General features: G+C 48.7%; 1 protein-coding gene across 1 annotated transcript in view; it reads right to left on the bottom strand.

The window, feature by feature from the left end:
* LOC138259363 (probable N-acetyltransferase CML1) overlaps positions 1–8,040 on the bottom strand; it is a 52,121-nt gene extending 44,081 nt beyond the window's left edge. Inside the window, exon 1 of the mRNA XM_069207081.1 lies at positions 7,958–8,040. Coding sequence (XP_069063182.1) covers positions 7,958–8,010 — 53 coding nt within the window. The 5' untranslated portion in view covers positions 8,011–8,040. The remainder of the gene's footprint in view (positions 1–7,957) is intronic.
* Positions 8,041–18,288: the final 10,248 nt, after the last annotated feature.

The raw sequence follows: 18,288 nt of genomic DNA, 5'->3' as shown, positions 1-18,288 counted from the left end.
AACAAAAGGGAGTCCCACGAAGTCGGTGTCCAACTCAACAAGTTGGGCAATGCAGGACTGAGTGCTGGAGACCTAGGCTAGGCTGTGCATGAAGGAAGTCTTGCAAGAGTGCACAGAAGCCCGAGCAGATGCACTTCACGCAGTACACAGGATTACTGTCTGGTGTGGGGAGGCAAGGACTTACCTCCACCAAATTTGGACAGAAGGGCCACTGGACTGTCTGGGATACTTGGACCCAGCTCCTGTGTTCCAGGGACCACGCTCGTCAGGATGAGAGGGGACCAAGAGGACCGGTGATGCAGAAATTTGGTGCCTGCTTTGGCAGGGGAAGATTCCGTCGACCCGCGGGAGATTTCTTCTTGGCTTCCAGTGCAGGGTGAAGGCAGACAGCCCTCAGAGCATGCACCACCAGGAAACAGTTGAGAAAGCCGGCAGGATGAGGCGCTACAATGTCGCTGATAGTCTTCTTGCTACTTTGTTGCGGTTTTGCAGGCGTCCTGGAGCAGTCAGTGCTTGACAGAAGTCGAAGAGGGAAGTGCAGAGGAACTCTGGTGAGCTCTTGCATTCGTTATCTGGTGAGATACCCACAGGAGAGACCCTAAATAGCCCTCAGAGGAGGATTGGCTACAGAGAAAGGTAAGCACCGATCAGGAGGGGCTCTGACATCACCTGCTGGCACTGGCCACTCAGAGCTGTCCATTGTGCCCTCACACCTCGGCATCCAAGATGGCAGAGGTCTGGGACACACTGGAGGAACTCTGGACACCTCCCCATGGGAGGTGCTGGTCAGGGGAGTGGTCACTCCTCTTTCCTTTGTCCAGTTTCGCGCCAGAGCGGGGCTGGGGGGATCCCTGAACCGGTGTAGACTGGTTTATGCAAGGAGGGAACCATCTGTGCCCTTCAAAGCCTTTCCAGAGGCCAGGAGAGGCTACTCCTCTCAGGCCCTACACACCTATTTCCTAAGGGAGAGGGTGTAACACCCTCCCTCAGAGGAAATCCTTTGTTCTGCCTTCCTGGGACTGGGCTTCCCAGGCCCCAGGGGGGCAGAAACCTGTCTGAGGGTTGACAGCAGCGGTAGCTGCAAAGAAAACCCCAGGAAGTTAGTTTGGCAGTACGCGGGGTCTATGCTGGAGACCCACGGATGTATGGAATTGTCCCCCCAATACCAGAATGGTATTGGGGTGACAATTCCATCATCCTAGACATGTTACATGGCCATGTTCAGAGTTTCCATTGTGACGCTACATATAGGTATTGACCTATATGTAGTGCACGCGTGTAATGGTGTCCCACACTCACAAAGTCCGGGGAATTTGCCCTGAACAATGTGGGGGCACCTTGGCTAGTCCCAGGGTGCCCACTCACTAAGTAACTTTGCACCTAACCTTGACTAAGTGAGGGTTAGACATATAGGTGACTTATAAGTTACTTAAGTGCAGTGTAAAATGGCTGTGAAATAACATGGACGTTATTTTACTCAAGCTGCAGCGGCAGTCCTGTGTAAGAATTGTCTGAGCTCTCTATAGGTGGCAAAAGAAATGCTGCAGCCCATAGGGATCTCCTGGAACCCCAATACCCTGGGTATCTAGGTACCATATACTAGGCAATTATAAGGGTGTTCCAGTGTGCCAATCAGAATTGGTAAAATTAGTCACTAGCCTGCAGTGACAATTGTAAAAGCAGAAAGAGCATAAACACTGAGGTTCTGGTTAGCAGAGCCTCAGTGATACAGTTAGGCACCACAGTGGGAACACATACAGGGCATACTTTAGGAGCACTGGGGTCCTGGCTAGCAGGATCCCAGTGGCACAGGCAAAAACAAACATACATACAGTAAAAATGGGGGTAACATGCCAGGCAAGATGGTACTTTCCTACAGCGGGTGAAAGAGGGAAAGTGCTGTGGAGCGGAGGTGTCTGGAGGGTTGCTGGAAGTTCAGTCAGTGGTTTAGGCAGGTGGGTCCTAGGTGGTGCAGGGCCTTGTATGTCTAGGTCTGGATCTTGAATTAGCAGCGAGCGATTATGTGTAGGACAGCCAGTGAAGGTTCCTTAGACGGGGGAGATGTTGGTCCATCTGGGGAGGTCCGGGATGAGTCTGGCTGCTGAGTTCTGGATGACTTTAAGTCATTTCATGAAGTGTGATGAGATGCTCACATAAAGTGCATTGCCGTAGTCCAGGTGGCTGGTGATGAGGGCCTGCGTGACTGTTATTCTTGTGGTGACCAGAAGCCACTTGAAGATTTTCAGGAGCATTCGAAGGGTGAGGAAGCAGGTGGAGGAGACTACGTTGAGCTGCTTTTCCATACTTAGGGGTACTTACACTCTGTACCAGGTCCAGTTATCCCTTATTAGTGTAGAAGAGGTGTTTCTAGCAGCTTAGGCTGATAGAAGGTAGCTATAGCAGAGCAGCTTAGGCTGAACTAGGAAACATGCAAAGCTCCTACTATACCACTGGTGTCATATGCACAATATCATAAGAAAACACAGTACACAGATATACTAAAAATAAAGGTACTTTATTTTTATGACAATATGCCAAAAGTATCTCAGTGAGTACCCTCAGTATGAGGATGACAAATATACACAAGATATATGTGCACAATACCAAAAATATGCAGTAATAGCAAAAGGAAGTAATGCAAGCAGTATAAAGTTACAATAAATTGCAATAGGAGCACATAGGTATAGGGGCAACACAAACCATGTACTCCAAAAGTGAAATGCGAACCACGAATGGACCCCAAACCTATGCGAGCTTGTAGAGGGTCGCTGGGACTGTAAGAAAACAGTGAGGGTTAGAAAAATAGCCCACCCCAAGACCCTGTAAAGTAGGTGTAAAGTGCACCTACAACCCCCAGAGAGCACAGAAGTCGTGATAGGGGGATTCTGCAAGGAAAACCAACACCAGCAAAGCAACAACAGTGGATTTCCGGACCTGAGTACCTGTAAGAGAAGGAGACCAAGTCCAAGAGTCGGGACAGTGTCGAGAGTGGGCAGATGCCCAGGAAATGCCAGCTGAGGGTTCAAGGAAGCTGCCACCGGATGGGAGAAGCTTGGTGTTTTGCAAGAACGAAGAGGACTAGGAACTTCCCATTTGGAGAATGGATGTCCCACGTCGTGAAGAAGCTTGCAGAAAGACTGCAAACAAGCCTTGCTAGCTGCAAGGGTTGCGGTTAGGGTTTTTGGATGCTGCTGTGGCCCAGGAGGGACCAGGATGTCGCCACTTGGATGAGGAGACAGAGGGGGCGCCCAGCAAGTCAGGGAGCCCTCACAGAAGCAAGCAGCACCCGCAGAAGTACCGGATCAGGCACTTAGAAGAGGAGTGAACCGGAGTCCACCCGAAGTTAGAAAAGGGAGTCCCACGACGCCGGAAGACAACTCAGAAGGTTGTGCACTGCAGGTTAGAGTGTCGGGACCCAGGCTTAGCTGGGCATGAAGGAAATCCTGGAAGAGTGCACAGGAGCTGAAGCAGCTGCAAATCACGCAGGACCCAGCAATGCAGTCTAGCGTGGGGAGGCAAGGACTTACCTCCACCAAACCTGGACTGAAGAGTCACTGGACTGTGGGAGTCACCTGGACAGAGTTGCTGAGTTCCAGGGACCACGCTCGTCATGCTGAGAGGGGACCCAGAGGACCGGTGATGCAGTCTTTTGTTGCCTGCAGTTGTAGGGGAAGATTCCGTCGACCCACTGGAGATTTCTTCAGAGCTCCTGGTGCAAGAAGGAGGCAGGCTACCCCCAGAGCATGCACTACCAGGAAACAGGCGAGAAAGCCGGCAGGATGAAGCGATACAAGGTTGCAGTAGTCGTCTTTGCTACTTTGTTGTGGTTTTGCAGGCGTCCTGAGCAGTCAGCGGTCGATCCTTTGGCAGAAGGTGAAGAGGGAGATGCAGAGGAACTCGGGTGAGCTCTTGCATTCGGTATCTGAAGAATTCCCCAAAGCAGAGACCCTAAATAGCCAGAAAAGGAGGTTTGGCTACCTAGGAAGGAGGATAGGCTAGTAAGAAAGGTAAGAGCCTATCAGAAGGAGTCTCTGACGTCACCTGATGGCACTGGCCACTCAGAGCAGTCCAGTGTGCCAGCAACACCTCTGTTTCCAAGATGGCAGAGGTCTGGGGCACACTGGAGGAGCTCTGGGCACCTCCCCTGGGAGGTCCAGGTCAGGGAAATGGTCACTCCCCTTTCCTTTGTCCAGTTTCGTGCCAGAGCAGGGCTGGGGGATCCCTGAACCAGTGTAGACTGGCTTATGCAGAGATGGGCAGCATCTGTGCCCATCAAAGCATTTCCAGAGGCTGGGGGAGGCTACTCCTCCCCAGCCTTCACACCTATTTCCAAAGGGAGAGGGTGTCACACCCTCTCTCAGAAGGAAATCCTTTGTTCTGCCTTCCTGGGCCAGGGCTGCCTGGACCCCAGGGGGGCAGAAACCTGTCTGAGGGGTTGGCAGCAGCAGCAGCTGCAGTGCAAACCCTGAAAAGGCAGTTTGGCAGTACCCGGGTTCTGTGCTAGAGACCCGGGGGATCATGGAATTGTCTCCCCACTGCCAGAATGGCATTGGGGTGACAATTCCATGATCTTAGACATGTTACATGGCCATGTTCGGAGTTACCATTGTGACGCCATACATAGGTAGTGACCTATGTATAGTGCACGCGTGTAATGGTGTCCCCGTACTCACAAATTCCGGGGAATTTGCCCTGAACGATGTGGGGGCACCTTGGCTAGTGCCAGGGTGCCCACACACTAAGCAACTTTGCACCCAACCTTCACCAGGTGAAGGTTAGACATATAGGTGACTTATAAGTTCCTTAAGTGCAGTGGTAAATGGCTGTGAAATAACGTGGACGTTATTTCACTCAGGCTGCAGTGGCAGGCCTGTGTAAGAATTGTCAGATCTCCCTATGGGTGGCAAAAGAAATGCTGCAGCCCATAGGGATCTCCTAGAACCCCAATACCCTGGGTACCTCAGTACCATATACTAGGGAATTATATGGGTGTACCAGTATGCCAATGTAAATTGGTGGAATTGGTCACTAGCCTGTTAGTGACAATTTGGAAAGCAGAGAGAGCATAACCACTGAGGTTCTGGTTAGCAGAGCCTCAGTGAGACAGTTAGGCATCACACAGGAAACACATACATATAGGCCACAAACTTATGAGCACTGGGGTCCTGGCTAGCAGGGTCCCAGTGACACATAACAAACATACTGACAACATATGGTTTTCACTATGAGCACTGGGCCCTGGCTAGCAGGATCCCAGTGAGACAGTGAAAACACCCTGACATACCCACAAACAGGCCAAAAGTGGGGGTAACAAGGTTAGAAAGAGGCTACTTTCTCACACTTATGCTCTAACTTCATGGCCAGCACAACAGACACGCTCACTGAGGCTAGGTGGAAATCAAAAGACTCTCTAGGCTACAGGCTAACTGATAAGCCGTGGGCATATTGCTATGCACAAGTAAAGAACACTCCCCTACAATTCAGAAACAAGCTGATACAAATTCAAATACACTAACATCATTACACCCCGGAGCGCACCGCTAAGTCTGGTGCGGATAACTGTACTAAATGTGGGATATGTGTAACTGTGTCAGCTGATATTCTACATATGGCAGGGACTTGCCTCTCACTTACAATGTTCTGGCAAGAAGTATTTCAAATCACGACTGGGGTATTGGAGATTACCTCAACCCTTCTCTCCAAGTAACCTTGTTAGGAGACATTTCAGGCGTCACTCCTGGAAAACATCGTCTCGCCTCCACCTGGCTTGTGCTGGATAAGAGGTGTGTTGCCACGCTTGGATGCAAAGTTGTGTCCCTTTAATGAAACAATGGTTCCACGACACAGCGCACTGACTGGCTTACTTTAGTATCTGGGGAACAACATTCAGATTTTGATGCTTACAGAACGAAAACATACTTAGGCCCATATTTATACTTTTTTAGCGCCACATTTGCATCGTTTTTTGACAATTGTATTTTGTAAGTTTGCGCCGATTTTGTGCCAAAAAACGACCCAAATGTGGCGCTAAAAAAGTATAAATATGGGCAGCAGTTTGGTAAATACTGTACACTTCTCCCCTGTTAATTTCCAGCAGGTGTGAATTACCTACATTTCATGAAGTGGGGGAGGGGGTTGTTTACCGTACGCATTGTTCATCTGATGCTGTAATACCAACCAACTCGTAACTTCAATGCCTGCTCCAGCAGGACTTTTATGCAGGGGTCGGCAGACAGTGAGGCCCATATTTACGAGGAAATGACACAGCATGGCACCACAAGCCAGCTTGGTGCGCCATTAGGAAAGAGCAGGGACGCCCCGTATTTACAAGAATACAACGCATTCCTGTACGTACCTCAGCGCTGGCACACAACGGGCTGTCTAGCACCAACGCAGGTACCCTTGCACCATGGTGCAAGAGTGCCTGCATTGCAGGGATGATTGTTTATGTGCAGGAAGAGACACCTTCCTGCACATGGACAATCATTAATGGCATTTTCCCCCTGCAGCAAAAAACAAAGAGAAATAAAGGTATTGCTTGTTGTGCCACTTTTACGCCACCCTTGGAGTGGCGTAGGAATCTGACGCATTCCAACGTTTAGGAAACCTTGTAAATCTGGGAATGCGTCATATTTCATGGGCGTTGCGTTGACACCCCCACAGCAACACCCATGGAACGCCCCTCTCACCCAGAGTTACGTGTGAAAGGGGGCCATATTTACAAGTCTATGAAAAGGTGGCTTTGCGTGGCCTTGTGAATATGTGCGGGCACACTGAGCCGTAGCGTCACAAACTTCTCAACAACGTTTGTAGAATGAATGAATGATTGAGTACAGTGAATTTTCTCTTGCCTAAACACACTTTGTGACTTAGAAGGGTAGGTGTGCGGCCAGGCAGATGTCTCAGCAGACTAATAATGCATCCGTAAACGTATGGTCACAGGTTAGAATGTCATCCAAGGTCCATAAACTGGGTCCCTCTGGGTTGGTTAATGATAACGCTGTGTTATCAGCGCCAGTAACCCCTGGGGCAGTGGACGTGCACTTTAGACTGCTGTAAAAGGGAAGGTGTGAACGGGCCGGTGCCTAGCCAGGACATGCAGCGCCTGTTTCCATCTATTGGTGGACAGTCTGAGACAACTCTGCGCCTTTAGGTTCTGTTTTAACTCGGCGCTTTGCCCTCGTGCGCCCAGTGAGCTCAAGATACATTAGATGCACGTCAGCGATAAATAACGTATAACAGTGCTTAATTTATAAACAATGACGTGCCGGTGCCAAAGCTCTTCTATGAATGACGCGACTGCTGCAATTAAATGTGCGAAAACAGAATACTGAGACAGCGTAATCCTGAAGCCACCTCGGGCCTTTTTGATCCAATTACACCACTCCCTGCCCCTTCAGCTCACTCTTGCAGCGTTCTGCTTTCTCCCTTTGTTAGGCTTTTCCCTGCTTCTTTCCTCCGTCTTTCCCATATGTCTTTTGCTCGCAGTAAATACTTGAGGCAGAAAAACAAATGCCGGACCTCAAAAATAAGTGCCGGTGCTCCACAGCGGAAACCACCGGCTAAAGTTAAGCACTGACGTGTAGCTTTTAAAGCAGGCTTTCTTGTTTATGATCGTAATATCTCCTATGGCAGCCATGGCACCTACAGATGCCCTTTTCCATACTAGAAGCAGCGCTCTGGGCATTGTGAGATACAACCAGGGGCATGTTTCTATTCCAGTAGAGAACACAAAGCAACGCGCTCTTCCTAAAACGGGCACTTGGGAGCTTTTTCCAATGACAATCATTCTTCACAAACGCAGCTCTGTGCAGAGACAGGAGTGAAATGTTTAAAAATAAAATATGCAAGCTAAGCGTGGCTAATGGTGGCCTGGATCTCGCAGCCCAGATGCCTCGCATGAAGAAGAAACAACGCAGAGCTATGGAAAGGAAAAGATGACGTGAACACAACATACCTCGTCCGAAGCTGCCACAACAGTGCAAGTTGTGAAACAGCCGCCCTCCGCATGTGACTCGGCCACTTCCCAGCTCCCTGAGCCAGCACACCCTGGCGGCCAATGAGCCTCGGCGGGAGTGCCTAGAAGTAATGCGGTCCGAGGGTCCTACAGTCCCTCAGCTGCCTGGACACGTTTGCAAATATTCGTGTCCGTTTCCAGGTCACATCCTGTGGGCTTAGGAGCCACAGACAAGTGTGCACCGAGCCCCGCACTGAATACAATACATAGCTCCTCAATGAATGTTTTCTTGGCGCTTCACCCATCAGTTAAGTTTCTTCCTAGTTATCCTCTATATTCTATAAATTCCCCCGCCCCCCCCCCCCCCCCGGCACTGGACGTCAGTTCAACTAAATGACAGGGGCAGCGGAAGTGAGATCATGTGCCTTTGATTCCAGTGACATCATAGGATGTGCCATCACAGGAGCAGGTGATGTCACATGACATGTGACCCTGATCACACCACCTGAATTACATCGCCAAAAATCGCTTAAATTAGGAACCCTACAATAACTGAAAGATTAATACAATTGCTTACCAGTTGCTAAAGCAGATAAATGGCTATTTTAGTTATGACATACAAGACCTCATTACAACCCTGGTGGCCGGTGTTAAAGCAGCGGTAATACCGCCAACAGGCCAGCGGTAAGAAAATTGGAATTACGACCAAAACGAAAACCGCCAACACAGACAGCCACTTTAAAACTCTGACTGCCACGGCGGTAGCAACAAACACCACGGCGGTAGCGACGACCACGGTGAGTACTGCACCTAGCACACGGGGGGAGAGAGTGACACACACACGAAACACGCAACACCCCCATCCTCACCCCCAACACCATACACACAAACACATGCATCAACATTACATATACACCCCATAACCCACTGGAAGAACGCAAGGACAAAAGGAATTAAGTCAAATGAGTGTCATATTAGAAATAGTCAGATATATGTTACAAATTCCAAAACAGTATTTACAATATATACAATATGTACATGTAGGAGGCTGGCCTGGCTTATAGTGGGTACCTTGTGGTACTTACACCCTGTGCCAGGTCCAGTTATCCCTTATTAGTAGAATAGAGGTGCTTCTAGCAGCTTAGGCTGATAGAAGGTAGCTATGGCAAAGCAGCTTAGGCTGAACGAGGAGACATGCAAAGCTCCTACTATACCACTTCTATCATATAGCACAATATCACAAGAAAACACAATACTCAGAGTTACTAAAAATAAAGGTACTTTATTTTAGTGACAAAATGCCAAAAGTATCTCAGAGAATACCCTCACTTAGGAGGTAAGTAATATACAGAAGTTATATGTACACAAACCCAAAACAGGTAAGTAACAGAAAGAACAGTAGTGCAAACAATGTAGAATCACAATAGGATGCAATAGGTGAGCATAGGTCTAGGGGCAACACAAACCATATACTCCAAAAGTGGAAGGCGAATCACGAATGGACCCCAGACCTATGGGAGCTTGTAGAGGGTTGCTGGGACTGTAAGAAAACAGTAAGGGTGTCCAAAATACCCCACCCCAAGACCTTAGAAAGTAGGAGTAAAGTTACCCTACTACCCCAGAAAGACACAATAGTCGTGATAGGGGGATTCTGCAAGAACCACAAGCACCAGCAAAACACTGAAGACGGTTTCCTGGACGTGAGGACCTGCAAGGCAAGGGGACCAAGTCCAAGAGTCGCAATAGTGTCCAGGGGGGGCAGGAGCCCAGGAAACCCTGGATGAAGGTGCAAAAGGGCTGCCTCCGGGTGGAAGAAGCCGAAGATTCTGCAACAAGGAAAAGGGCTAGGAACTTCTCCTTTGGATGGAAGATGTCCCACAGCGTGCTGGATGTTGCACAAGGGTTTCCACGCAGAAATACCGCGAACAAGCCTTGCTAGCTGCAACGGTCGCGGTAGAGGTTTTTGGGTACTGCTGGGGACCAGGAAGGACCAGGATGTCGCCCCTTGGAGGATGAGACAGAGGGGGCGCTCAGCACCTCAGAGAGCCCCCGCAGAAGCAGGCAGCACCCGCAGAAGTACCGGAGCAAGCAATTGGAAGTTCTGTGAGTCACAAAAGAAGGATCCCATGACGTCGGAGTCCCACTCAGCGGGTTGAGCACTGCACGACGGGGTGCAGGGGACCCAGGCTAGGTTTTGCACATAGGAAATCTTGGAGAAGTGCACAGAAGCTAGAGCAGCTGCATCACGCAGTACACAGGGTTGCTGTCTGGCGTGGGGAGGCAAGGACTTACCTTCACCAAATTTGGACGGAAGGGCCACTGGACTGTGGGAGACACTTGGACCCAGCTCCTGTGTTCCAGGAACCACACTCGCCAGGATGAGAGGGGACCCAGAGGACAGATGATGCAGTCTTTAGGTGCCTGCGTTGGCAGGGGGAAGATTCCGTTGACCCACTGGAGATTTCTTCTTGGCTTCCAGTGCAGGGTGAAGGCAGACAGCCCTCAGAGCATGCACCACCAGGAAACAGTCGAGAAAGCCGGCAGGATGAGGCACTACAATGTTGCTGGTAGCCGTCTTGCTACTTTGTTGCAGTTTTGCAGGCGTCCTGGAGCAGTCAGCGGTCGATCCTTGGCAGAAGTTGAAGAGGGAAGTGCAGAGGAACTCTGGTGAGCTCTTGCATTCCTTATCTGAGGAATAGCCCAGAGGAGAGACCCTAAATAGCCAGAAAAGGAGGTTTGGCTACCAAGAGAGGTAAGAACCTATCAGGAGGGGTCTCTGACATCACCTGCTGGCACTGGCCACTCAGAGCAGTCCAGTGTGCCCCCAACACCTCTGAATCCAAGATGGCAGAGGTCTGGGACACACTGGCGGAGCTCTGGGCACCTCCCCTGGGAGGTACTGGTCAGGGGAGTGGTCACTCCCCTTTCCTTTATTCAGTTTCGCGCCAGAGCAGGGCTGGGGGATCCCTGAACCGGTGTAGACTGGCTTATGCAGAGATGGGCACCATCTGTGCCCATCAAAGCATTTCCAGAGCCTGGGAGAGGCTACTCCTCCCCAGCCCTTCAGACTAATTTCCAAAGGGAGAGGTTGTAACACCCTCTCTCAGAGGAAATCCTTTGTTCTGCCTTCCTGGGCTGGGGATGCCCAGACCCCAGGAGGGCAGAATCCTGTCTGAGGGGTTGGCAGCAGCTGCAGTGGAAACCCCGGAAAGGTAGTTTGGCAGTACCCGGGTTCTGTGCTAGAGACCCGGGGGATCATGGAATTGTCCCCCCAATACCAATAGAATGCTATTGGGGTGACAATTCCATGATCTTAGACATGTTACATGGCCATGTTCGGAGTTACCATTGTGAAGCTACACATAGGTAGTGACCTATGTGCAGTGCACGCGTGTAATGGTGTCCCCGCACTCACAAAGTTCAGGAATTTGCCCTGAACAATGTGGGGGCATCTCGGCTAGTGCCAGGGTGCTCACACACTAAGTAACCTGGCACCTAACCTTCACCAAGTGAGGGTTAGACATATAGGTGACTTATAAGTTACTTATGTGCAGTGAAAAATGGCTGTGAAATAACGTGGACGTTATTTCATGCAGGCTGCAGTGGCAGTCCTGTGTAAGAATTGCCTGAGCTCCCTAGGGGTGGCAAAATAAATGCTGCAGCCCATAGGGATTTCCTGGAACCCCAATACCCTGGCTACTTAGGTACCATATACAAGGGAATTATATGGGTGTACCAGTGTGCCAATGAGAATTGGTAAAATTAGTCACTAGCCTGCAGTGACAATTTTAGAAAGCAGAGAGAGCATAAACACTGAGGTTCTGGTTAGCAAAGCCTCATTGATACAGTTAGGCACCACACAGGGAACACATACAGGGCACACATTATGAGCACTGGGGCCCTGGCTGGCAGGGTCCCAGTGACACATAGGCAAAAACAAACATACATACAGTGAAAATGGGGGTAACATGCCAGGCAAGATGGTACTTTCCTACAGTATATAAGGCGGTACATTGTCCACTCATAATGTCCGTGGGCCACTGGGCCATATCACACAGGCCAAGCCCACACTTGACTCCTGCCTCAATATGGAGGGAACACTGCAGGGGCATCAGGTCGAAAACCCACAGGCACCTGAGGGGGAAGTGGGGGGCACCTCAGCTGCAAGATGGGACAATGCCACTGCTCCTGGAGGGGGCCCCATGCCCACAGCGATGTCCTGGGGAGTGCAAGGCCACAGTCTCTCAAGTCTGTCAAGTGGGTGGTTTGCCCACTGCCTGGTCCTGGGGAGTGCAAAGCCACAGTCTCTCAAGTGGATGCCTTTCTCCACTGGTTCTGGAGGGAGCTCTGTGCCCAGTGATGCAACACTTGGGGTGTGGCAGTTCACAGTCCGTCACCTGGGTGTCTGAGCCCGAGATTTGCAGTGACTAGGATGCATGATGGTCCATGGACGCAGGGCTAGATTCCATCCGGCGGTGGTTACGGCTGCACAGTGATGGTAGTGCTGGTGCTGGTGGGGATGCTACCAGTGGTGGAGGGAGGCTGCAGCCTCCCTCCACCACTGGCAGCATCCCCACCAGCACCAGCCCTGGGAGTGGAGGAAGAGGGAGTGGTTGTAGGAGATGTCTTTCTGCTGAGTTTGGGTGCAGGTGCATGGGCTGGATGCTGTTGTGAGGTGGATGGGTGTTGGGTGGGTGGGTGCTTGCATGTGTGTACTTTGGGAGGAGGGGTCACAGACACAGTGGGAGAGGACACAGGGGACGTGTATCTGGATGTGGGAATGGTGACTGCCAGTGAGGGGTGTGTAGTGATGGACATGCTAGTGATGGAGTTAGTGGATGAGGATGTACTGCATGCAGGTGTGAGTGGAGATGCTACTGGGAGGGAGATGGACGACGGGGAGGAGGGGACACAGTTGAGGCAGTGGATGCTGGTGTGTCTGCATGGGGATGGTGCTTGTGTTAGTGCCTGTGAGATGAAGTGTGGTGCTTGTGTTTGCCTGAGCCATTTCTGTGTGTTGATTCGGGTGAATGCTGGTCTGAAGGTGTGCTTGGGATAGGCTGGGGTTGAGGGGGTTGGGACTGGGTAGAGGAAGTTGGAGGGGGAGGCTGGAGGCATAGACAATGGCTTCCATCAGTGCGGAGGCCAGAGCCTGAAATGCTCTCTGTTGGGCTGCCACGCCAGAGGGAATGCTCTCCAGGTATGTATTTGTTTGTTTCAAATGCCACTCGACACCCTGGATGGCATTCAGAATGGTTGACTGCCCAACAGAGAGGGATCTCAGGAGGTCAATAGCCTCCTCACTGAGGGCAGCAGGGCTAACTGGGGTAGGGCCTGAGGTGCCTGGGGCGAAGGAGATGCCCACACTCCTGGGTGAGTGGGCACGGGAAACACGCTGAGGGGCTGCTGGAAGGGCGGTGCTGGTAGGGGTGGTGGCAGTTGTACCTGTTGTTTGGGTGGGCACAGAGGTGTCTGCCACTGCCAGGGGTCGCTGTCTGAGGTGTCCCCTCCTGTCCCTGTCGTGGTGCTCCCCTCGCCCTCTGCCCCTATGCACTATACCATGCACTACCAGTTAAAATGCCAGTCACCACCCCAAAGGGTACAATGCCTAACGCCACCAGCTGCACACCTGAAACAAACAGGGCCCTGACCAGTAGTAGATGCCCACTAACACTATTGGGCTTGGAGTGCTTCAGAGCCTGCCCAACAAGGGACCTACCCTGCCATGTTTGCCCTGGCCTAGGGGAACCCACATTCTACATCCCCACCCAGGTAAAACATTAACGCGCGCAAAGTAATGAATCAGAATTTGTACTCACCCCCTTGTGGCTGCTGTGATGCCCTCAAGCGCCCATCCAACTCCGGATAGGCTACCGCCAGGATGCAGAACATCAGGGGGGTCAGGGTACGATGGGCACCCCTTCCTCGTTGGGAGGCCAGCCCCAGCTGGGCCTCCACCGTCTTTTTTTTTTGTTTGGTTTTTTTTTTTTCCTCATTCCTCATAGGCTATATGAGAAACTTCCTTTGCTTATCAACCAAGACAAAATACATTTTTCTCGGCCAGGGGTTGCCCTCTCCTCTCAGGGAATCCTCAGACTGTCCCGATTCCCTAAGGATTTCAGAGCAGGGTGTATAATCATTGGGTAAGTAGCACAGAACCATTTCAATTCCTGCATTGAGTTCGGCAAAATTATATACATCAATGACCTAATTTCCAATTCAATAATGGTACCCAAAAATTCCCCCGCATCCTATCCTTTCCCCCCATTATTAGATCCAAATCTGCTGTACAAAAAACATCCCTAAGCCATTCTGCGTGGCCTGGAGGGGCCTTCGACATCCATTTTCTACATATTTCCCGCCTCCCCAGCAATATTGCATAGAATACAAACTTCATGTCTATGGATGTATCCCGACCAGGCCGCCCCTGCTGATCATGGGATTGACCGAAAATGATTAACTGTAAGGAGGGCACAATTTCCCGATTCAATATACTCGAAATTGTTCCACATACTCCTTCCCAAAAATGTTGAACATCAACACATTCCCAAAACATATGAATATCTGTTGCTTGAATTAAACCACACTTTGGACATTTTACCTCCTGCCCTCCTTTCATTTTGGATAGCTTCTGAGGAGAGATATAAACTCTATGTATCGTGAAGCAGTGATTTTTCCTCAGAGCGGCAGGTTTCACAATACCATAGAGCAATACTAACGACTCTTTCCACCACCACTTAACTGACTCTTCTGGGAAAAATTCTCTCCACAAGTTTATGGGAAGTTCAAACTCACCGTCTACCCCTTCTAGGATCCCCCAATACCAGGCTGACAATCTGTGGGGACCTACTAATGGGCTCGGAATGATCTCGTTCAAAGGATTAGACATACCAACACCTTCCTTAATCCCCTTAGCCCATTCTCTTATTTGCAAAAACTTCCACCTAGACAAAGAACCCCCCGTTTTCAGCACCAATTCTTCCCAGGAAAGAAGAACCCCCTCCAAAAACTCTCCCCAGTGCTCTAACCCAGCTTGTTTTATCGGTAACGCTAAAATATCTTGAAAGCATTCTGGGGTACCCGGGGAATCCCAGATAGGTGCATTGAAGTTATAATAAGTAAGTTTTGCCGATTGTCTGATCTGATACCAACATTCTTCCAATCCCCGCATAATTTTCAGCCTTATCTTTTTGAAAAATTTAGGGTCCCCAAATTTGAAAATAAAGTTAGTTGAAGCGCCTTTGATCTTAGAAGCCATTATCTTAAACATTAAACCCGTAGTCGTGGAATCTGAAGCAAGGAGGAAAACTCTAAAGTTTTTCAAAAGAAAAGCCTAAGCATAATATTGCAATTCTGGTAATGCCAAACCACCTTTTTCCTTACATCAACGCAACTTCCTCAGAGAAATTCTAACCCCTTTAGAGTTCCAAATACAGTTGTTTATAAGGCGCTGCATTTTTTCTATATATTTTTTCTGCATGGGGAGTGGAGAGGTAGAAAACAAAAAGTTGCACTTTGGAAGGATAGACATTTTCACCAAATTAACCCTGCCAATAATCGATAAAGTGAGATTGGTTCAGCCTTGTAATAAACTCTTGCATTCCAGCAACAATTTTACCTGGTTCCTCTCCGCTAATTGGTTAATGTTTTGAGGTATCAAAATTCCCAAATATCTAATTTCCTTCTTACAATAAACAGATTTATAATCCATATTCCAAGCCATAATCTCTTTTTTTCCACATTCACTTGGTAACCAGAAACCTTACCGAACTCTTCAGCCAGCCTAAGAATCTCAGGAAATGCAGTTTATAGATTGTCTGTATAAACCAAGAGGTCATCGGCATACAAAGCGAGTATCCTCTCCCAACCCTGACAACAGAAGGGGGAGATCACCATATTCCACCGAATCTTCCTTGCAAAAGGCTCCATATATAGATAAAATAATACAGGAGATAACGGGCAGCCCTTTCTAGTGCCCCTAGCTATAACAATCGGACCAGTAAGATTCCCATTCACAAGTATTCTAGCTGTTGGAGCCCTGTAAATCTGATTTACTACCCCGCAAAAATTACTTCCCAGTTTAGCTTTTTTTAACAAAAGCTTTAAATAGCCCCAACTTACTTGATCAAAGGCTTTCGCTGCATCAATAGTAATAATCCCCAAAGGGGAGTCAAAAGATACTGCCATATCTATAGCCCCAATCAATTCATATGTCAGCTCGTGGAGGTATCTACCCTTCGAAAAGCCCTTCTGGTCCGAGTGTATTAAACTATTTGCTACTCTATTTAATCTATCCGCCACAATTTTGGTAAACAGCTTATAGTCGCTATTCAATAATGAGATAGGTCTATAGGATGTACGATTAGTCGGGTTTTTGCCGGGTTTCAAAATCAACGTAATAACTGCGTCATTCCACGAGGAGGGCATATGTATCTCGTTTGAGGAAACCTTGCCAAACAACTCAATCAAAATCGGGATTATTGATTCGCCTAAGACTTTATACACCTCCACCGGAATACCATCGGGGCCCGGGGCTTTCCCTTCTTTACCCCCAGCTAAGGCCGCCCACACTTCCCCAGTTGGGATAGGGCCATTCAAAAATTCCTGGGTTTGTTGCGAGATTTCTGGTAACATATCTTGAGCTAGCCAATCCTCCACCAACTTTTCTCACCCCTCCACATGTTCCGTATACAGAGATGAAAAAAAGTCCTGAAACCCACGTTCAATATCCTCACTACGTGTCAATTTTACACCTGTATCCTCAACCACTATTTCCTTAATATGATTCCTAACCTGATCTGATTTGGCTTTCCAGGCTAGCAATTTCCCCGAACTTTCCCCATATTCAAAATGTTTTAGTTTGCTAACCTCCCATCTTTTAACAATACGCGCCTGTAGAATATTAACCAATTGTGTTCTTAGCTCGGCCAACTCCACTCTTCCTACCTCCTCCTCCTGAGTCCCATCTCCTTTACCAACCAACACCTCGGTTTTTATTAACATTTCCTGTTCTAAAGCTCTTATTTCGTCTCTAAACACTTTATGTTTGTAACATAAGATAATCTTAATTACGCCCCGTATTACAGCCTTAACCACTGATAATGGTGCCGAACCTATATTAATATTAAAAAAAGACTCAGTTTCTCTACGTAATTGCGACAAGACATCCTCATCTAGTAATAACGCACGCTCCAATGTCCATCTCTTAAACATTCTTCTCTGAGGGAGAGTCAGATGCAATACTACCGCTGCATGGTCTCATAGATGTGAGGGTAAATATTCGATCCCATCAACATTTTCCAACAACCTGTCATCAACTAAGAAATAATCAATGCGTGACGCACGGCTATATTTCTTATTAAAAAAGGAGAAGACTCTAGCCTCCCCTTCCTTCTTTCGCCAGATATCACACAACTCATGATCTTTCATCATTCTCTTTAAAAAATGTCTGATTTTGGCGTACCTAAGGATCTGCAAGAGTCGGTTCTATCCAATCTATTATCCAACACCACATTAAAATCTCCTGCCATAATGACCGAATCTGAAAATTCAATTAACTGAGAGAATACCTTCTTAAGAGGTTCGATATCATCACAATTCGGGCCATAGAATCCAACCAATACCAGAACTGCCTCATCAACCTGTACTCTTGCTATGATCCAACGACCGGCTTGATCCGCCCTTATTTCAAGAATTTCTGGTCTAGCTTGGAGCCCCTGTTTAACCAAAATAACTACTCCCCTTGTGTGAAAATTCTGGGTGGTGCAAAAACACATTTGCACCCATTTTTGGGTCTTAAATAACTCTTTACAATCGTCTGCCGCCAAGTGAGTCTCCTGCAAAATTTGGATTTGTGCCGGCGAATCCTTTAAGTATTTTAAATTTTTGTTTCGTCTCGATTTAGTCCTCAAACCATTAATATTCCAAGAAAGAAATTTTATCGTAAACCTCCCCTCCCCCTGGCCTTTACCAATTCTAACCATTCAATGCTAACCCACCACCCCACCGCCTAAGTGAATGAGGAACTATTTCCATGCTTAACCCAAAAAACCAACCCCCTTGTACCCTTCCCTCCCTACTCCCTCCCATGGAGAACCCCCCCCACTATGTCAGCCACCATGGGCCTAATTTTAGAGTGCCCCGCCTACCTGGGAGGCTCAAAATTACAAAAATGATTACAATTATTACACATGATCGGCCTGTTCCTTCTTTATAACATCTAACAATTCATCCGCCCTATCTATCTCCCTTATATTGTACATTTTGTTATTGTACATTATTCGCAAGAATGCCGGAAATTTCAGCTGTGCCGTGACTCCAAACTTTTTTAA

This window comes from Pleurodeles waltl, chromosome 1_1, assembly GCF_031143425.1.
Source record: "Pleurodeles waltl isolate 20211129_DDA chromosome 1_1, aPleWal1.hap1.20221129, whole genome shotgun sequence".
NCBI classification, from domain to species: domain Eukaryota; kingdom Metazoa; phylum Chordata; class Amphibia; order Caudata; family Salamandridae; genus Pleurodeles; species Pleurodeles waltl.
Note: the sequence above shows the minus strand (reverse complement) of the source record. Positions and strands in the feature narration are given on the sequence as shown.